The following is a 15,764-nucleotide window of genomic DNA, read 5'->3' on the forward strand; positions in this document are numbered from 1 at the left end:
AAAAAAAATAGTTTTAATTTTAATGACGCATCAATTCATTTAATGCGGCCATAAATGTTTGCATATTTTCTGTAGCCGGCTCGTAGGGCCTAAGTGCTCCAAAATCCAATGAGGCGATTTTTATGCTAATCTCGTCCACTTTGCAGTAATACAAATACTGTTCGGATGCCAATTGGCGGGCTAATTCCATCTGATGGTTGTCCATCAGTTCGTCATTGATTACGATTAATCCTGCCTTGCCGTTGTTCAATATATCCATGCATGTTCCGGCACCCGCATGTCCAATAATGACATTAGCAGTTCTAATATCCTCAACATTTGGTCGGAATTTATATTGGTCAACTTGAATGCTGTATTTTTCATGAATGAGCTGAATCTCGGAGTCGGCTACCGGCGTAGAGTTGCCGTGCTGCAACACAAGTTTTTTGCACTTAAGCTTTTGTAATGCGTGCAAAACTGGTGTGGATGTCATTGCATTAATAAGTGCATCAAATTTTGTGGTACCAACAGTGACGTAGACAACAGTTAAATTCATTGTTACTCAGCAAGTATAGAAAACTAAAAACAATAACAATTCTGTTTAGAGATGTTAAGTTTTGATTATCGCAACACGTTCTTATTGCAATATTTGATATCGATTATTTAGAGCGATAACCTGACACCTCACAAACCGTTACTTGTTTGAAATTTGCATAGTGCAGGATGTTCAATAATTTTTAATTTATTTTTTAATTATTTATATTAAATGCTTTCCAAAACAATACTTTTAAAAAATTAATTATATTTAAGTTTACTTTTTAATAATATTATAAACTTAAGCATTAATTGTGTAAATATTTAAGTTAACAAATTGTTGGTGCATTGCAAAAATATTTCTAAGCACATTAGCCAGATAATTTGCATAATTGCGTGACGCTTATATATTCACTGTTCCTATTTCACCCACACTTAGGTCAAAGCTGTTACTCTTACTCTCCCTCTCTTGATTCGATTTCGATCTCAACGTACGCTGGATACAATTATGCTGTCGCTCTTGCTGTTGCGCTTTTAGTCATTGGTCGGCCGTTACACGTACAGGTTGTGTTGCCTCTTGCGCTGCTTCGGTTAGCTGGCTGATATGATATTTAAATTGCATTTATATGTATAAGCTAAAGCATCAGCGTAAAAAGCAAATTTATTTTTGTTGAAAATTAGATTTGTTTACTTTTATTCAATTAAAAAACGCGCGCCTGTGAAAGTGTTGCCGTGACCGCTAAAAATCTAGGCGAATTTAAATTTGCAATTGTATTGGTGACCATCGCTGGCTACAGTGTGTGTAGGTGTATGTGTATAAGTGCGAATGTGTTAGTGTTTACAAGTGCAGCGACGCCACTGAAACACAAACTGCATATAACAGTAAACCAGCAGAATAGCCGAAATTGAGAGAACTGTGGTAGGAAGCGATCCAGCGCAGCCGGCAGAAGAGGTAAAACACAATTTTCGTCGCAATATTTGGTTGTGTCATTTATGGCCGCGATAATTTAATTATTATTTTAATTTTTAATGTATAATGTGCTTGTCTTTCCCAAGATGCGCTATATATATATATGTATACATATATATATATATATATATATATATATATATATATATATATATATATGTGTGTGTATATGTGTAATTGTGCTATCGAGTCGTTACATATACATATGTAGGTATATTTTTATATTCACAATTGTATACACAATGCTGAAACCGTGAACTTATCAACACTTCATTTAATTCCATTTTTATTTCTGCACATTTCTAATTTGTTTATTTTGTATACAATACCCATTTAAGTTGTTCATGTTTTCGCACACATCGCCCAGCATCATTTTGAATTTTGCATCTGTTAAAGATAAACACAATTTGGCTGGATGCCGGCTTTATAGCTTCCAGACACTTGATATCTAAAAGTATACACATACATATGTGCTTGTATGTATGTGTGTGTGTATGCGTATGTGTATTTTGTCATGCTCTGGCAGGATCCATAAACAATTTGCCAAAATTTTCCTTCCGCTAGGCAATCATTTAATTATTTTTATAACCATTCATAAAAGCATGCATAAACATGTGCTGGCTAAAAAAATTCACTAAAAAAAGAAGAAAATGCTATTGAACTAAGTGATTTTTCTAATTCACTCAGCTGCCGAAATTTAATTAGTGCCCAAGTGCAAATTGGACTGGCCAGCCACTGATCACTTCTTTATGTGTAGTGGACTGAAGGGAGAGGAGACCCCAAGCAAACACAAACATAAACACACACGCACACACACATGCAAATATCATTATTATCAGAATCATAGGTCAACGTGCAATAAATTTAGATTTTATAGTCTCGTGTGTGCCACAGATAGCAACAGACTACGATGTAAAATTGTTTTGATGTTTTAATCATGTGGATTAGCAAACAAATACAAATACAAATACAGTGACAACTCGATTGACGAACTGACGTGCATCTTGTTTGAACAGAAATCAATATGGTTTAGTACAAACCAATTAATTGAAGACGCAAATACAATAACAATTCGAAGCAGCTCTTAAGCTAATTAATTGGATATTGGTTCAGCGGAGTCTTCACTGTATACAGATGTATGTTAATGAATATACCTAACTAAAGGCGCTTAGCAATTCATGTCCTTGTGTTAATTATTACTCGACAAGCCAAACAAGCAGATAACATCATCATCACTATTATCATCATCGGGTTTGCGCATTTGATCAATAAAATATTGCTATAAATTTGAACCCTCGCAATGGGACCACTGACCCCCCAATGGGAGAGCGTAGCCATATGAGCTTTACCATGCGGAGGCGTTGTATCATCTCAGTATTTGCGTTTTTTTGTTTTTAATGAAGGTCAGAGTGTCGACGTCGCCGACAGAGTGACCAGCGTTTAATTGTGGCAATTTGCAGCGGGCAGCAGATCAAATTAATGTCATAACTCAATTAGCCGGCATTCGGTCACTCATATGCAAATGGGCGAAGTGTGTTTATACAGATATAGATAAATGGGGACGTTTCAGTCCTTCACGGAGTTGACAGATGTATGCATGTAATAATGAATCACAATGATAATGACCAATTCAAGCCGGCCTTTCCAAACAGGTATTGACCTCATGCCAGTTAAGTTAGCTTACTTTCATATAGGAGAGCACTTGTAGAATATATTTAATTAAAGTCAGACATTTTTGTTAATATATGAAAACATGACACAGTGGGGGTTTTCTCTAAGTGTATTCGTTACAAAGGAATTCTTTCACATACAACTATGATTTACAAACAAAAATAAGCGAAAAGTACAATAACTAATTTAAACGTTTTTCATGCATATAATAAACTATTAGACGAAAAGTTGTTAAGCCCGATTTGTGTTTGTCATAGTATAATGAATTGTTGTTCGGTTGTAAAATTCAAGTTTTTAGCTTGCGGCTCAGCTGACGATCTATGTATGTCTATGTGTCTGCGGTACGTCATAGCACTTAAGCAAGTTTTGCGTAAGTCTTAACACAACTAAGAATTCATTTAAAATGGAAATAACCTTTCTTATGGATTTCCCATTGTTCTGCAAACACTAGCAATTAACTGCATGTTAATTCCCAATTATAAGCTGGTTTCATCTAAATGACAATCTGATGGATTTGATAGAACTGCAGAATATATTACGATTTTCATAAAATTTTCCAATTAGACAGAGTTTTATAAATTGTATTTACATAGCTGAAGCTGGAAGTAACGCTTTGGCTTAGACTTCAATTGCATTGTTCCGAAATGAGAAGCTCGATTTAATGTTGAGACATTTTCCCACTAAGTGCACCATGCAAGGGGGAAATTTGAGAAACTTGCTCAACTGGAACTTTTCTGAAGGGCTAAATTATATAATTATGCACACATATTTCCATTAAATATCATTTACAACCCTTCATCTTGACCACGAGAAACGTGCATGTCTGCTCGATTTGATCAGCGCAAGTCGCGAGGGTTGAAGGAAACCACTGAAGTGGTCGTTGCTGGGATTGATAAATAACGTGCAACTGCAACCTGCATCAGCCTGATGCATATCGAGTTACCGAGTGCGTTACAACCACAGAGCAAGCTTTCGTTTAGGCGTTGCAAATTGTAGCGGAAGTGGAAAAGGAAGTGGATGTGGAAGTGGAAGTGGAAGTGGTGTAGTCCTCACTTACAGCTAATGGTTGACATGTTCCTCTGCACAGGTTAAAGCATCGACATGGTCGTCAAGGAAATGCCCCTGCACGAGAATCTCAGCCTGGAAAGCCGACACGGCAATGCTATGGCAATGCCTGCCAGTAGCAACCCGCCAGCAACCACAACCACATTCTCAAGGATGGGACGACGTTATAGCGTGTCCCTAACGACGGCGGTGCTGCTGGCATCCTTCTTCGTTTGCACACTGCTCGCGGTTGGCTTTATCGTCTACAATTTTGCGACTTGCGCACAGCTGGAGGCGGCACCCGGCGAGGATATTGTATGCACCAGCGTCCATTTGCGCAACTCGAAGCACTCAAAGGGCGCCAGCGATGGTCCCAAATACGATCAGGATGTTCGCCTGCCATCCTCCATACAGCCCCTAAAGTACAACATCACATTGGAGCCACAGATGAGCGGAAATTTCAGCTTCACGGGCAGCGTTCAGATACGCGTGCGTGTGCTCGAGGATTGCTATAACATAACCATGCACGTCGAGGACCTGAATATTACACGCAACGATGTGGGCGTCTATCGTGCACTGCCTGGTGGCAAGGACGAGTGGGAGACAAACAGTCTGCGCATCCACAAGCAGTATCTAGTGGGCGCCAAGCAGTTCTTCATCATCCAGCTGTACGATAAATTGTATCGCGGCTCTGAATATATGGTGGACATTCGCTTTGCCGGCATTATAAAAGACTACTTGCAGGGTTTCTACCGCAGTTCCTACGAGGTGCTCAACGAGACCAGGTGAACTACATGTGCTACTCTTGGTTTATATTATAGCTAAGGTCTGTTCCTCTTTATCTTAACCAGGTGGCTGGCGTCAACACAGTTCCAGGCTACGGATGCACGACGCGCCTTTCCCTGCTTCGATGAGCCGGCGCTTAAGGCCAATTTTACACTGCACATAGCGCGACCTCGTCACATGACTACCGTCTCCAACATGCCTATTATCTACAGCAACAACCAGTAAAAACCTTCCTTCATTTACCAAACAACATTGAAGCTTAATATCATCTTTCTTATATAGCGAATCGCTGGGCAACTATGTGTGGGATCACTTTGCCGAATCGCTGCCTATGTCCACCTACCTGGTGGCCTATGCCATCACCGACTTCAAGCACATCTCATCGGGCAACTTTTCAGTCTGGGCACGTGCCGATGCCATCAAATCAGCCGAGTATGCGCTGAGCGTGGGTCCCAAGATTCTTGATTTTCTGCAGAACTTTTTTGGTATCCCGTTTCCGTTGCCGAAGATCGATATGATCGCGCTGCCGGAATTTCAAGCTGGCGCTATGGAAAACTGGGGCCTTATTACATTCCGGGAAACGGCCATGCTGTACGATAAGGGCGTGGCCACAGCCAGCAACAAACAGCACATTGCCTCTGTGGTGGGGCACGAGTTGGCCCATCAGTGGTTCGGCAACCTGGTCACGCCCAGTTGGTGGTCGGATATTTGGCTAAATGAAGGCTTTGCCAGCTACATGGAGTATCTGACAGCGAATGCCGTGGCGCCCGAGTGGAAGTTGCTCGATGAATTTGTAGTTAATGAAATGCAGACTGTATTCCAATTGGATGCGCTAGCATCCACTCATAAGATCTCGCAGGAGGTTGGCAATCCGCAAGAGATTTTCGAATTGTTTGATCGGATCTCATATGCCAAAGGCTCAACTGTGATCCGCATGATGAGCCACTTTCTCACCGATACAGTTTTCAGGCGAGGACTCAGCAAGTATTTGAGCGAAATGGCATACAAATCGGCCACCCAGGATGATTTGTGGCGCTTTCTGACCGACGAAGCAAAAACCTCGGGCTTGCTGGATAGCAGCACAAGTGTGAAGGCAATCATGGATACCTGGACCCTACAAGCTGGCTATCCGATGGTCAAGATCTCGCGCCACCCCAACTCGGATGCTGTACGCCTGGACCAGGTGCGTTTCGTTTACGGTAACAGCAGCAACGCGGACGGCCATCCGCTTTGGTGGATACCCATCACATTTACGACTGCGGGCGAACTTAATTTTGATAATACACGACCGACCACGTGGATACCGCGTACGAAAACGTACGAGCTGGAAAATCGCAACCTTTCCACAGCCAAATGGTTTATATTCAATATACAGCAAACGGGCTTTTACCGAGTCAACTATGATTTAGATAACTGGCGTGCGGTGACTGAGCATCTAATGGACGCGAATCAGCACGTTCAAATTGCTCCCGCCAATCGCGCCCAGCTAATTGATGACGTCATGAATTTGGCCCGTGGTTCCTATCTGTCATATGACACGGCCTTGAATCTAACTCGCTATCTTGCATATGAGACGAACCGTGTGCCCTGGAAGGCAGCCATTACAAACTTTAACTTTATCGATTCCATGTTTATTAATTCGGGTGATTATGATTTGCTTAAGGTATGTTAAGTATTCACTGCATTTCTCGGATCGTGTGAAGCTCACATTGATTACCTTTTCAGAACTACCTATCAAAACTGCTAAGCAGGGTGTACAACGAGGTGGTGGACAAAGATTCGCAGAGCGATAACGAAAACATTCCGCTGCTGTTGAAACGTTTCGAAATATTGAGCATGGCCTGTCATCTGGGCCAACAGCAATGCATCTCAGATAGCACCAAGCAATTCCAAAACTGGGTGCAGTCTCCCAATCCCGATTCATATAACCCGTACGTTTTTGAAAGTGATAAAGGCTATTGTTAATTTATATATCTTCTATATCTATATCTATATATACTGCAGAATCAATCCAAATATGCGTGGCATCGTTTACTGCGCGGCCATACAATATGGCACGGAACACGAGTGGGACTTTGCATTTGAGCGCTATTTGAAGACGAATGTACCGGCGGAGAAGGAGCTGTTGCTGAGCGCGTTGGGCTGTTCCAAAGAACCTTGGCTGCTCTATAGATATCTGCGTCGTGCTGTGACCGGCCAACACATACGTAAGCAGGACGTATTCCGTGTCTTTGCAGCCGTCTCGAACACAGTGGTGGGTCAGCAGATTGCCTTTAACTACTTACGCAACAATTGGTCGGACATAAACACTTAGTAAGGTGCAGAGTACCTCAAGGAAACCCTTATGTAATTATTATTTAATTCCAGCATGGGCTCACAGATATCCAACATTCATACGCTGCTTAAGTTTGCCACCAAGCGCATGAATTCGAAATTCCAACTGTCTGAGCTGGAGGAGTTTGTCCGGGATGCGCATTGGGCGTATGACAGGCCTATTCAACAGATCTTGGAACAGGTGGACATTAGCGTAGACTGGATGAACCGCAATTACAAGCCGATTGTCAAATGGCTGCAGCGTGAGGCAGGAACACAACCCACGTAGGCACAAGCCGCAGACCGCGCTCCAGCTCGCAGCTGGGCTGCAGCAGTATTACATTTTGTAACAAATGTGAAATTCGTAATTTTTAGCATCGGGCAACCAGTGCATTTATGTATTTATGTGTATGTTTTAGTATTTATATCGATTATCATCACGCGCAGTCAAAGCCAAAGAAACAACTGAAGCGCTTGAAGAAACTATTTAATGGGTGGTCATTCGACGTCCTTGCAAAATATAAACAAATCGTTTGTAACGTTTTTTACTTTTAAAGTCCTTTTTAATAAGAACTAGGAGAACCCAGTACTTTTATTTCGTATATTCTTATATTGTACTTAAATGTAAATTAAATAATCATTATTTGTTCAAACTCGTATATACTTTTGAGCATTTTGTTGTTCAATGGAATGTTTAATCACTTTTCACAGCATTTCTTCTCAAACGACCAACTGGAAAACTAGGGACATTGGCAAACATCAAAGTGCCCACAAACACGAGTATAGTGCCCAACCAGTGATAAATGGTAAACGGATTACGAAAGTATACAATAGAGAAAACTAACGATACGAATTTGCGCAGTGTCAAAATCAACGTGACAGTCAAGGAGCTGCACTCGGTAGTCAGAAAATATACAGAGCTAATGCATAAATGCTGCATCAGCACATTTCCAAACAAATAAAGCAGCAACAGCGGCACAACCATATCACCCAACCATGCAAATCTGCAGGTTTCAGTTTCCATAGCCAAAGTCCAATGCGCTTTTATGTTGTCATGCATAAGCAAAAACGCAGGTAGTGGCAACAGGTGTGTATAAAAAAGTGCCTCGCGAGCGCACTTGCCATGTTTGCGATACAAGAGCTCCTGGGTAATGCCCATATACGAGGAGATGAATAGCGCGATCACTAGTAGCAGCACACCAACTAGCCACCAAAATATGTTTGCTTTGTCGGCAGTGTCGTCATGTCCCTCACCCAGGCCTACAGCCTGACTAGAGAAATAGGTGCAGATAAAAATGCCCAGGGTAATCAAGATAACTGCTATATACTGTTTAACCCGATACTGACGTTTGAGTATTATGGTGCCAAGGCACATGTTCGATATGAGACTACCTCCACGGATTATCATGTGCAGCGTCATGGGCACATTCAAATGGAATACATAGTTATTGCACACACTTGTCAGAAAAAACATGGCCACAAGCAAGCCATAGTCCCGCAGACTTATCACGCGTTTTACAGTACCGAATTTGGAAGTGAAGACGAATCCCTCCAAGGCAATAAATGCAAATTGTCCAGCGGTAACCAGATTACCTGCACCCGGATCCAATTTGACGATCGATTCCAGAAATACAACACCACAACAACATCCAATAAAGACATTGGCAGTTGCAAAACAAGCGCGAAGATTCATTGCACTAACCATGCATTGGACTGAAAATATTGCAATAAATATCTCTAAATTCACTAATGACTTTAAAACTAAACTCACCTTTGGCCATATATTTAGGCCATTGGCCATTTGCCCAGCAACTTTCTTCTGCCCATGTCAACAAAAACAAACGCCACAGGTGAGTTTAGTCTGCCCTGAGGGATGGCACGCTAATTAAATGACGGACATATTCAATTATCCGCAAAAATTTAATCAAACATTAAATCGTTCTTAAGTTACTGATTCTAATGTATTTTAAAAATTTAATCATACATACATTTTTGAAAAACAATAAAATGTTATCAAATCAAATTATGTGCACATCAGAGTAAATCTAACAAGTTGAGTTGGATCATTTGAGCAAGTGTTTCTTGCTCCGGTTTAAATACGTTAAAACAGTTCCGATTTAACAGACTTTACATTACCAATACTCCGACTGTTAGTATTTTGAGCGATCTGTTAAGTTAACATTGTGACGTTACATTTTTACAATCGTGCTTCCGCTTTGATCTTTTTATGAATATGGAGCACTTTTAATTCTTTTTTCTCTCTTATATACAGAAATACATTGAGTTGTTTTAATTTGAAGAGACACAGTTATTTATTTATTTTTGGTTACAATTGTCGTCACTACATCGTACTAATGACTTAGCTTGAAAAAAGAAATAGTTGAAAACTCCATCGGAAAGTTAAGTCCATTAAAGTAAAGTCAGAGTAAATAAATTAGACATGTGCTTTACTTCACAAAACCAATTCTATTTTAGGCATGGATATATAATAGGTCCCTTTAGATATGTGTTATTTATTTTCATATAATAAAGTCAAGTGAACTACTATTGACAAAGCTCCAAAAGGTATTTTTATGCATATTCGGGTGCCATATTTAAGTTTATTGCTTAATTATTTAGCCAATATGTTGCGTAAGATATAAATAGCTCGCTGCCAAAGAAGGCCAGGCTAATTGTAATACCCAATAGATACGCTAACAGGACTTCAAAAAGGTCCTGAGTCATTAACGAATGGAAACTACGCTTTTCGCCAAATTCCCGAATTTTCAATTTGCCCGCTTGAACCATATAGTAGAAACTCTTGGCCACCCAATAGTTATGCAAGCCCGATTCACTCAATTGCAAGATGAAGTGATGCAGCGTGGCACGATGCGGCGAGTTCTCCGGAATGACCAAGGCAAAGGGCACATATTGGTAGAAGCAAAAGTTCTCTGAATAGTAGAACAACGGCCGTGCGCTGTATGACAGCTGCTCCGCGTACAGCTGCCATTTGGTATGGGTTACGGTGTAGGCGTAGGTTGTGTTCAGAGAGTTGCGCAGCCATATCAGCTCCGGCATCTTGTCGCTGAGGTAAAATGCCTGCGCGTATTTGGTGCGCATATCGAAATCATACAAATTATGCTCAGACCGCATTCCGAAGATGCGCAGCTTGGAATTGACAAGGGCATCAAAGTTGGGGATGGGCGGCTTGTCGGGGGGCGCAACAAACAGCATAAGCAGTCTGCCCTGCACATTGCAGGTCAACATTATGGCCAACACCTTCCAGCCAATGCCAAGATAATGCCTATAACGCTGCCAACGACTTTTCAACTGATCGTGGATCAGCCAGAGCACTGCCAACAGGCAGAAGGTGAGCGCTGGCATCATCCACATGTACGCCTCTCGCATATCCACGAGCTGCTGCCTGGGCAGCATTGTACACCAGCTGGCGATATTTGCTGGATATGCGTACTCATGGTAGCGGTCCAGATGACGCAGCGTTAATGGTTGCACGCTTGCCGCAATATCCACGATGTTATCGCGTGCCAGGTCCAACACTTGGATGTGGGTCAGGTACTTTTGCTCTCTAACCTCGTCGATCAGTTGCAAGCTGGCATTGTGTTTACGTGAATACTCCTCCAGCATTTTCCAAACGTAGCCAAGCAGCCTCAAATTGCCTTCCTTATCGCGATAGAGTATGGTGTTCGGTTCAGAGAGGTCTGGCATTGTGCGTATACTGAACCCCATTAAATCAATCGTTTTGTCCGGATATATGTTGTACTGATCCGAAAATGTTTGACTCCTCAGCATGAAGCCGGGATACGCATCGTAGACGTACAACGTCTTTGTGTTCCCAAAGTTTCCAGAGATTGTGGCAACGTTTAGCATGTGATTTTGCAGACAATACTGCAACACTCGGCTAACCAAAGGCACATCCTCATTGGTGGCCAATTCTATGAGTAGTTTGGTCTGCCGCATGTAGCGCAAGCTGGTTGAAATTGTTTTTAGCAAATCGAGGCGAAAGAGTCCAGGTAAACAGGCCACGACTACAAGCTGTGCATTGATCAGGCTGTGCAGCTTCAAGGCATCCACTGACCGCCACAGCAGCAAGGGAATGCTCTTACCCATCCATGATAGCAAACTATCAAATTGACACAGTTCCTTTCCATCCTCAGGATCAAAATATACGATTGTACTAATGCTGTTGAAGCGAAGAATGGCCGAGAGAAGTTCAGCGTAGATTTTAAGACTATCATTCATGGCTAAGCACTCAAAGCAACTGACTGTTAGCATTAGCCAATAATTACTATTCGAGGACTTAAGGATGTGCCTCTACTGCTCTTTCGATTCCGGGTATGTTCTGAATTCCAGTAACTACAATAGCTAAACAATTAACAATCAAGCTAAATCACATTCGAACGTAGTCACACGCATATATATGAGTGCTCAGCAATTAAATAGACTTGAAATGTTTTACTTTAAAGCAAAATCCTGAACGCTTCAAGATTCGAGCTCGCATCTCCACAATAAATTCTAAGTAATTTTCTTTAACATAATCATAGACAAGATTCGAACGAATCTTCACCTCAACACCTTAGAAAGAGAACATTAATATACAGGTGAGACAAGCATAATTAAATCACCATCTCAGCTCTATTAATAGAAGTCCATGCAAATGCCGGACACAGGTGGTGGCAATGCCAATAACTCTCTTAATTTCATATTTTCAGTTTTAATAATTTTACTACTGTTTTGAACTTATTCAGAAGCATAAACACTTACAGCAGAGTATTTAACAACTGCCATTCAGGTAAGGTATGTTGTGTTAATGATGTGTTACGGCTGGAGCTCTTACAATGTATCTAGGCAAACATTGATACAGTACACAAGCAACTCAAATACAAATATCAGAATTGATACGGCCATTGCGTAGCCATACAAAAGCAGAACAAAATCTGGGTCAACGTATCTCATTGGCGCTATTTCGATTCGGGTGCTTAAAGTGCCGAAAGCTACTTTTTCTATACCATGTTGATTCATATAAACATTTAGGATTCGGCTTTGCACACCGTATAATCAAATAATGCATTACAACTATTTTGTGACAATTAAAATGTGTATCAGAAGCGGTCTTCTTAGCGAACGCCGTCCATGCATCCATTGATTCCTCGAGCTTGAGGTTGATGAAGAAATTAAGGTATTGATATTTTTTGTCCGCATGGCATATGCTGCTGACGAGATCTTATGTTGTAAGCTAGTGCTATTTTATTTTCCTTTATCAGAATAGTTCACTGTATCAAAGCTAACGCCTTTCTTCAACGAAAATAATAGCTGTAAGTTATTTCAAGCTGTCAGTGCTCAAAATTGTATTGACAGTATTTAATAGGAGGAAGAATTTAATATAAGCATCTTGAATGTCAAATTGTTCACCTGTTTTATGAACTTTCTTCAGTTGAATAACATTGTTGTCTTTTAAAATTTGGGTATGTAGAATTTGCTTGATTTACAAAAGGGGGAAGGAGGTTTGGCAGATCCCGCAGTCCTGTCAGTGCGTCTGTCTGTTTGACTGTCCGGCTGTCCACATGTGTAAACGTCTCTGCTTACTCGTCCGGTCGACCGGACAGACTGACGGGTGAACAGACGGTCCGTTCGTCCCGTTTTATTGTTATCGATTAAAAGCGTTATCGAAATTCAATTATGATATTGTATTTCATACGTTTTAACAGCTGAAGTATTTATTTATTTTTAATAGGACGGTCTTCAGGGTATCTCCTAGTCAAGCACCGTCGACTACTGCGTTATTATTAGTTAATTTTCAACCATTTTAATAGTGTTTTATTAATATAAATGTATAAACATTAAGAATAAATGCAGAAGAGTTTTAAACAACTACCATTCAGATTACAAATGTGTTATGTCTTACAATATATCAAGGGAAACATTGATATAGTGGACAAGCAGCTCGAATACAAATACCAGCATTGATGCGCCTAATGTGCGTACATATAACAGCAAAACAAAGTCCAGGTCAATGTATTTTAGTGGTGCTAATTCGATATGATGACTAAAGTCCTCCAGCTTCTGATGACCCGCATGGAGCGAATCGAAAAAATGTTGTTTCATATAAAATTTAAGGATTCCACTTTGTTGCAACCAAAGGATGTGTAAATTTAGCTGATGGCGAAACAAAAAATTTTCTCGATACAATACAGAATTAAGAGAGTGCTCATAAATACATATATCATTTGAGTAACGAAAGACTGGCCGTTTAAAGAACTCTTGCAGGTCCGCATATAAGTTCCATTTGGGGCCGTATACCGTATAGCCATATGAGGTGTTAAGACTATTTCGTAGCAACACAAATTTTGTGTGGTTCTCGTATAATATGAATGATGATGCGTATTTAATTCGCATTTCCTCAGGATAGGCATAAAATTCAGAACGTAATCCGACTATCTGCAATCTGGCTGCCCGCAACTGCTCCAAATTGGAAATAAATTGAAGTCTGTGTGGCCGAATAAACAGAGCCGAAAGCTGCGCCACCACCGTGCAGAGCAGAGTGAGTTGAATCAGTGAGGGGATTAATCTAAGGAGCGGTCTTCTTAGCGAACGACGTCCATCCATCCATCGAGTCAAACAGTATATAATGGATATATAGATCCACATCCAGGGCGATTCAAAGACACCTCTTATGGCCTCACTAGGAGTTAGCCTACGCTCAACTGGCAGCATAGTGCACCAACTACTAATGGCAACGGGAAAACTGAACATGGCAATGGTGTTTTTCGTCGAGATAGTCATTGGAAAAATGCTGGATGTAACGTCAATTTGTCCATTTTGCGTATGCTGCAGAAGTTTGAAATATCCGTTCTTAATAGAGCTGACTTGCTTCGTAGCGGGATCTAAGCTCAGTTCTAGGGTGGCGTTTAATTGGCGTGCGAACCCCATAATTAGGCGCCAGAGCATGCCAGTAGTTATTTCATTTCCGTTGCGGTCTTTGTACATAAATACATACGGCTGCGATAGATCTGGTCGTGTCCTTATAATCTGTCCATGTAAATTGGCCAGCTTATAGGGATAGAGGAGCGACCTTGCACTGTAGAGCTGTGATAGTAGTCGAAATGTAGGAAACATCTGATAGGCGTAAAGATTGCGTGTGTTCAAGAAATCGCTCAATAGCAGCAGCACATTCGGAATAAGCAGATCCTGGCACTGCTTAAGAATCTTACGGATCACTTCCAGTTCATTGGGTTGACGCGAATCCTTGATGCAAAGCTGTATCACTAGAGGCACCTCCCTCATGTGGTTAAGCGTAATGCTCAGCGCGTTCAACATTGGTTGATAGAGGTCAATGTCCAAGCAAACCAAGCCCAGCATATTAACATCTTGATGTTCCTTTAAATAGGGCATATGAAGCCGATTGCTCCAAACCAATGTGGTGGCGCTTAGGTTGCTCTCACTCAATAGTTTTTCAATCCAGCAGTCACTTCCTGTTGTCGTATAATACAAAATTGTCCCGAAGTTTAACTCAGTTATCAAATGCAACCAGAAGCTAGCCAGTTGCACTGTTTCGGCTCTGGGCCAATCGTCCAAGGGCTGTTGATTCAGCCACATTTTGATTAGAACTATTGGATTTACGATTGGTGTTGAATGCCTTTATAAGCGCACTGCAGAATTGTAGTGTCAGCATGTTTAAGGGCTGACTTGCAGCTGTAAGTAGTAGTAGCCAGTAAATATTGAATATCCTGATAGCGATGTTAATGAGCACAATTAAAGCTATAATAAAGCAAGAACTTAACCATGAAGTTCACTATTGGTGAGTTGCTTTTTCGAATATTCTGTCACGGTTCAAAAGCAATTAAACCTTTTAAAAATCAAAACATCATATTAAAGCTCTCTAATGAGCAGACAAATAAATCAAATTTAAATTGGAAGAGACCAACTGTGCTCCACATGGTAAATTATGCAAATTTACTTCTAAAATTAATTATATCTGGTAGTTTGGTTTTATCGATCGAAGCAGTCATTGCATGGAAAATGGACTGCGTTTGGTGTATTGTGTAATATAAATTGCTCAATTTTGTTTAGCTTATTCTTATCTCACTATTTCATCGCCGGTTAACAAAAATGTATATATTCACACCTATTGGGAACGTGGCAAAAATCAAAGATTCATCCTTTCCTGATACATTCATCTTTCTTCTTCCTTTATGCTCATGAAGATTGCCGAAGGGAAGAGATGGGGTATCGACAACTATTAGTTTATTTAATTTCGCATATTCGATAGCCCCTCTAATGACTTTTTTTGTATGATCAAATAATGTCCCCTTCTAACAGTAGGGAAGTTGTTTTACTGACTTCTTCTTTAAGAGACCCTAGTATTGATCAAATTTTGAAGATACAGTAGCTTTGCAATTAAACTCGGATAATAATAATAGTGTTGATCTTGGTTTGTTTGGCAAATCATTTGTACCACAGTTCATATTGT

The 15,764-nt window shown here is 40.7% G+C and overlaps 5 protein-coding genes across 5 annotated transcripts; 1 reads left to right on the forward strand and 4 right to left on the reverse strand.

The window, feature by feature from the left end:
• Positions 1 to 10: 10 nt before the first annotated feature.
• Positions 11 to 594, reverse strand: LOC111601405 (UDP-N-acetylglucosamine transferase subunit ALG13 homolog). Its single transcript, XM_023317963.2, has one exon. The coding sequence runs from the start codon at positions 533 to 535 to the stop codon at positions 20 to 22; it is 516 nt and encodes a 171-aa protein (XP_023173731.2). The 5' UTR covers positions 536 to 594; the 3' UTR covers positions 11 to 19.
• Positions 595 to 1,064: 470 nt separating this feature from the next.
• LOC111601450 (aminopeptidase N) lies at positions 1,065 to 7,946 on the forward strand. The gene is made up of 7 exons (XM_023318027.2): positions 1,065 to 1,465; positions 4,242 to 4,983; positions 5,050 to 5,205; positions 5,267 to 6,647; positions 6,710 to 6,915; positions 6,989 to 7,297; positions 7,352 to 7,946. The coding sequence occupies exons 2-7, from the start codon at positions 4,256 to 4,258 to the stop codon at positions 7,584 to 7,586; spliced, it is 3,015 nt and encodes a 1,004-aa protein (XP_023173795.2). The 5' UTR covers positions 1,065 to 1,465; positions 4,242 to 4,255; the 3' UTR covers positions 7,587 to 7,946.
• A 27-nt stretch (positions 7,947 to 7,973) lies between these two features.
• On the reverse strand, positions 7,974 to 9,134 carry LOC111601451 (UDP-xylose and UDP-N-acetylglucosamine transporter). Its single transcript, XM_023318028.2, has 2 exons — positions 9,069 to 9,134; positions 7,974 to 9,010 (listed from the first exon to the last, which is right to left on the reverse strand). The coding sequence occupies exons 1-2, from the start codon at positions 9,076 to 9,078 to the stop codon at positions 7,992 to 7,994; spliced, it is 1,029 nt and encodes a 342-aa protein (XP_023173796.2). The 5' UTR covers positions 9,079 to 9,134; the 3' UTR covers positions 7,974 to 7,991.
• A 770-nt stretch (positions 9,135 to 9,904) lies between these two features.
• LOC111601429 lies at positions 9,905 to 11,536 on the reverse strand. Its single transcript, XM_023318005.2, has one exon. It carries the CDS (start codon positions 11,534 to 11,536, stop codon positions 9,905 to 9,907), a length of 1,632 nt encoding a protein of 543 aa, XP_023173773.2.
• Positions 11,537 to 12,411: 875 nt separating this feature from the next.
• Positions 12,412 to 14,890, reverse strand: LOC115482785. The gene is made up of 2 exons (XM_030222784.1): positions 13,915 to 14,890; positions 12,412 to 12,449 (listed from the first exon to the last, which is right to left on the reverse strand). Exons 1-2 carry the CDS (start codon positions 14,888 to 14,890, stop codon positions 12,412 to 12,414), a joined length of 1,014 nt encoding a protein of 337 aa, XP_030078644.1.
• Between the last annotated feature and the right edge of the window lie 874 nt (positions 14,891 to 15,764).

The sequence above is a fragment of the Drosophila hydei genome, unplaced genomic scaffold (genome assembly GCF_003285905.1).
Source record: "Drosophila hydei strain 15085-1641.00,03,60 unplaced genomic scaffold, DhydRS2 tig00000063-arrow-pilon, whole genome shotgun sequence".
In the NCBI taxonomy this organism is placed as follows: domain Eukaryota; kingdom Metazoa; phylum Arthropoda; class Insecta; order Diptera; family Drosophilidae; genus Drosophila; species Drosophila hydei.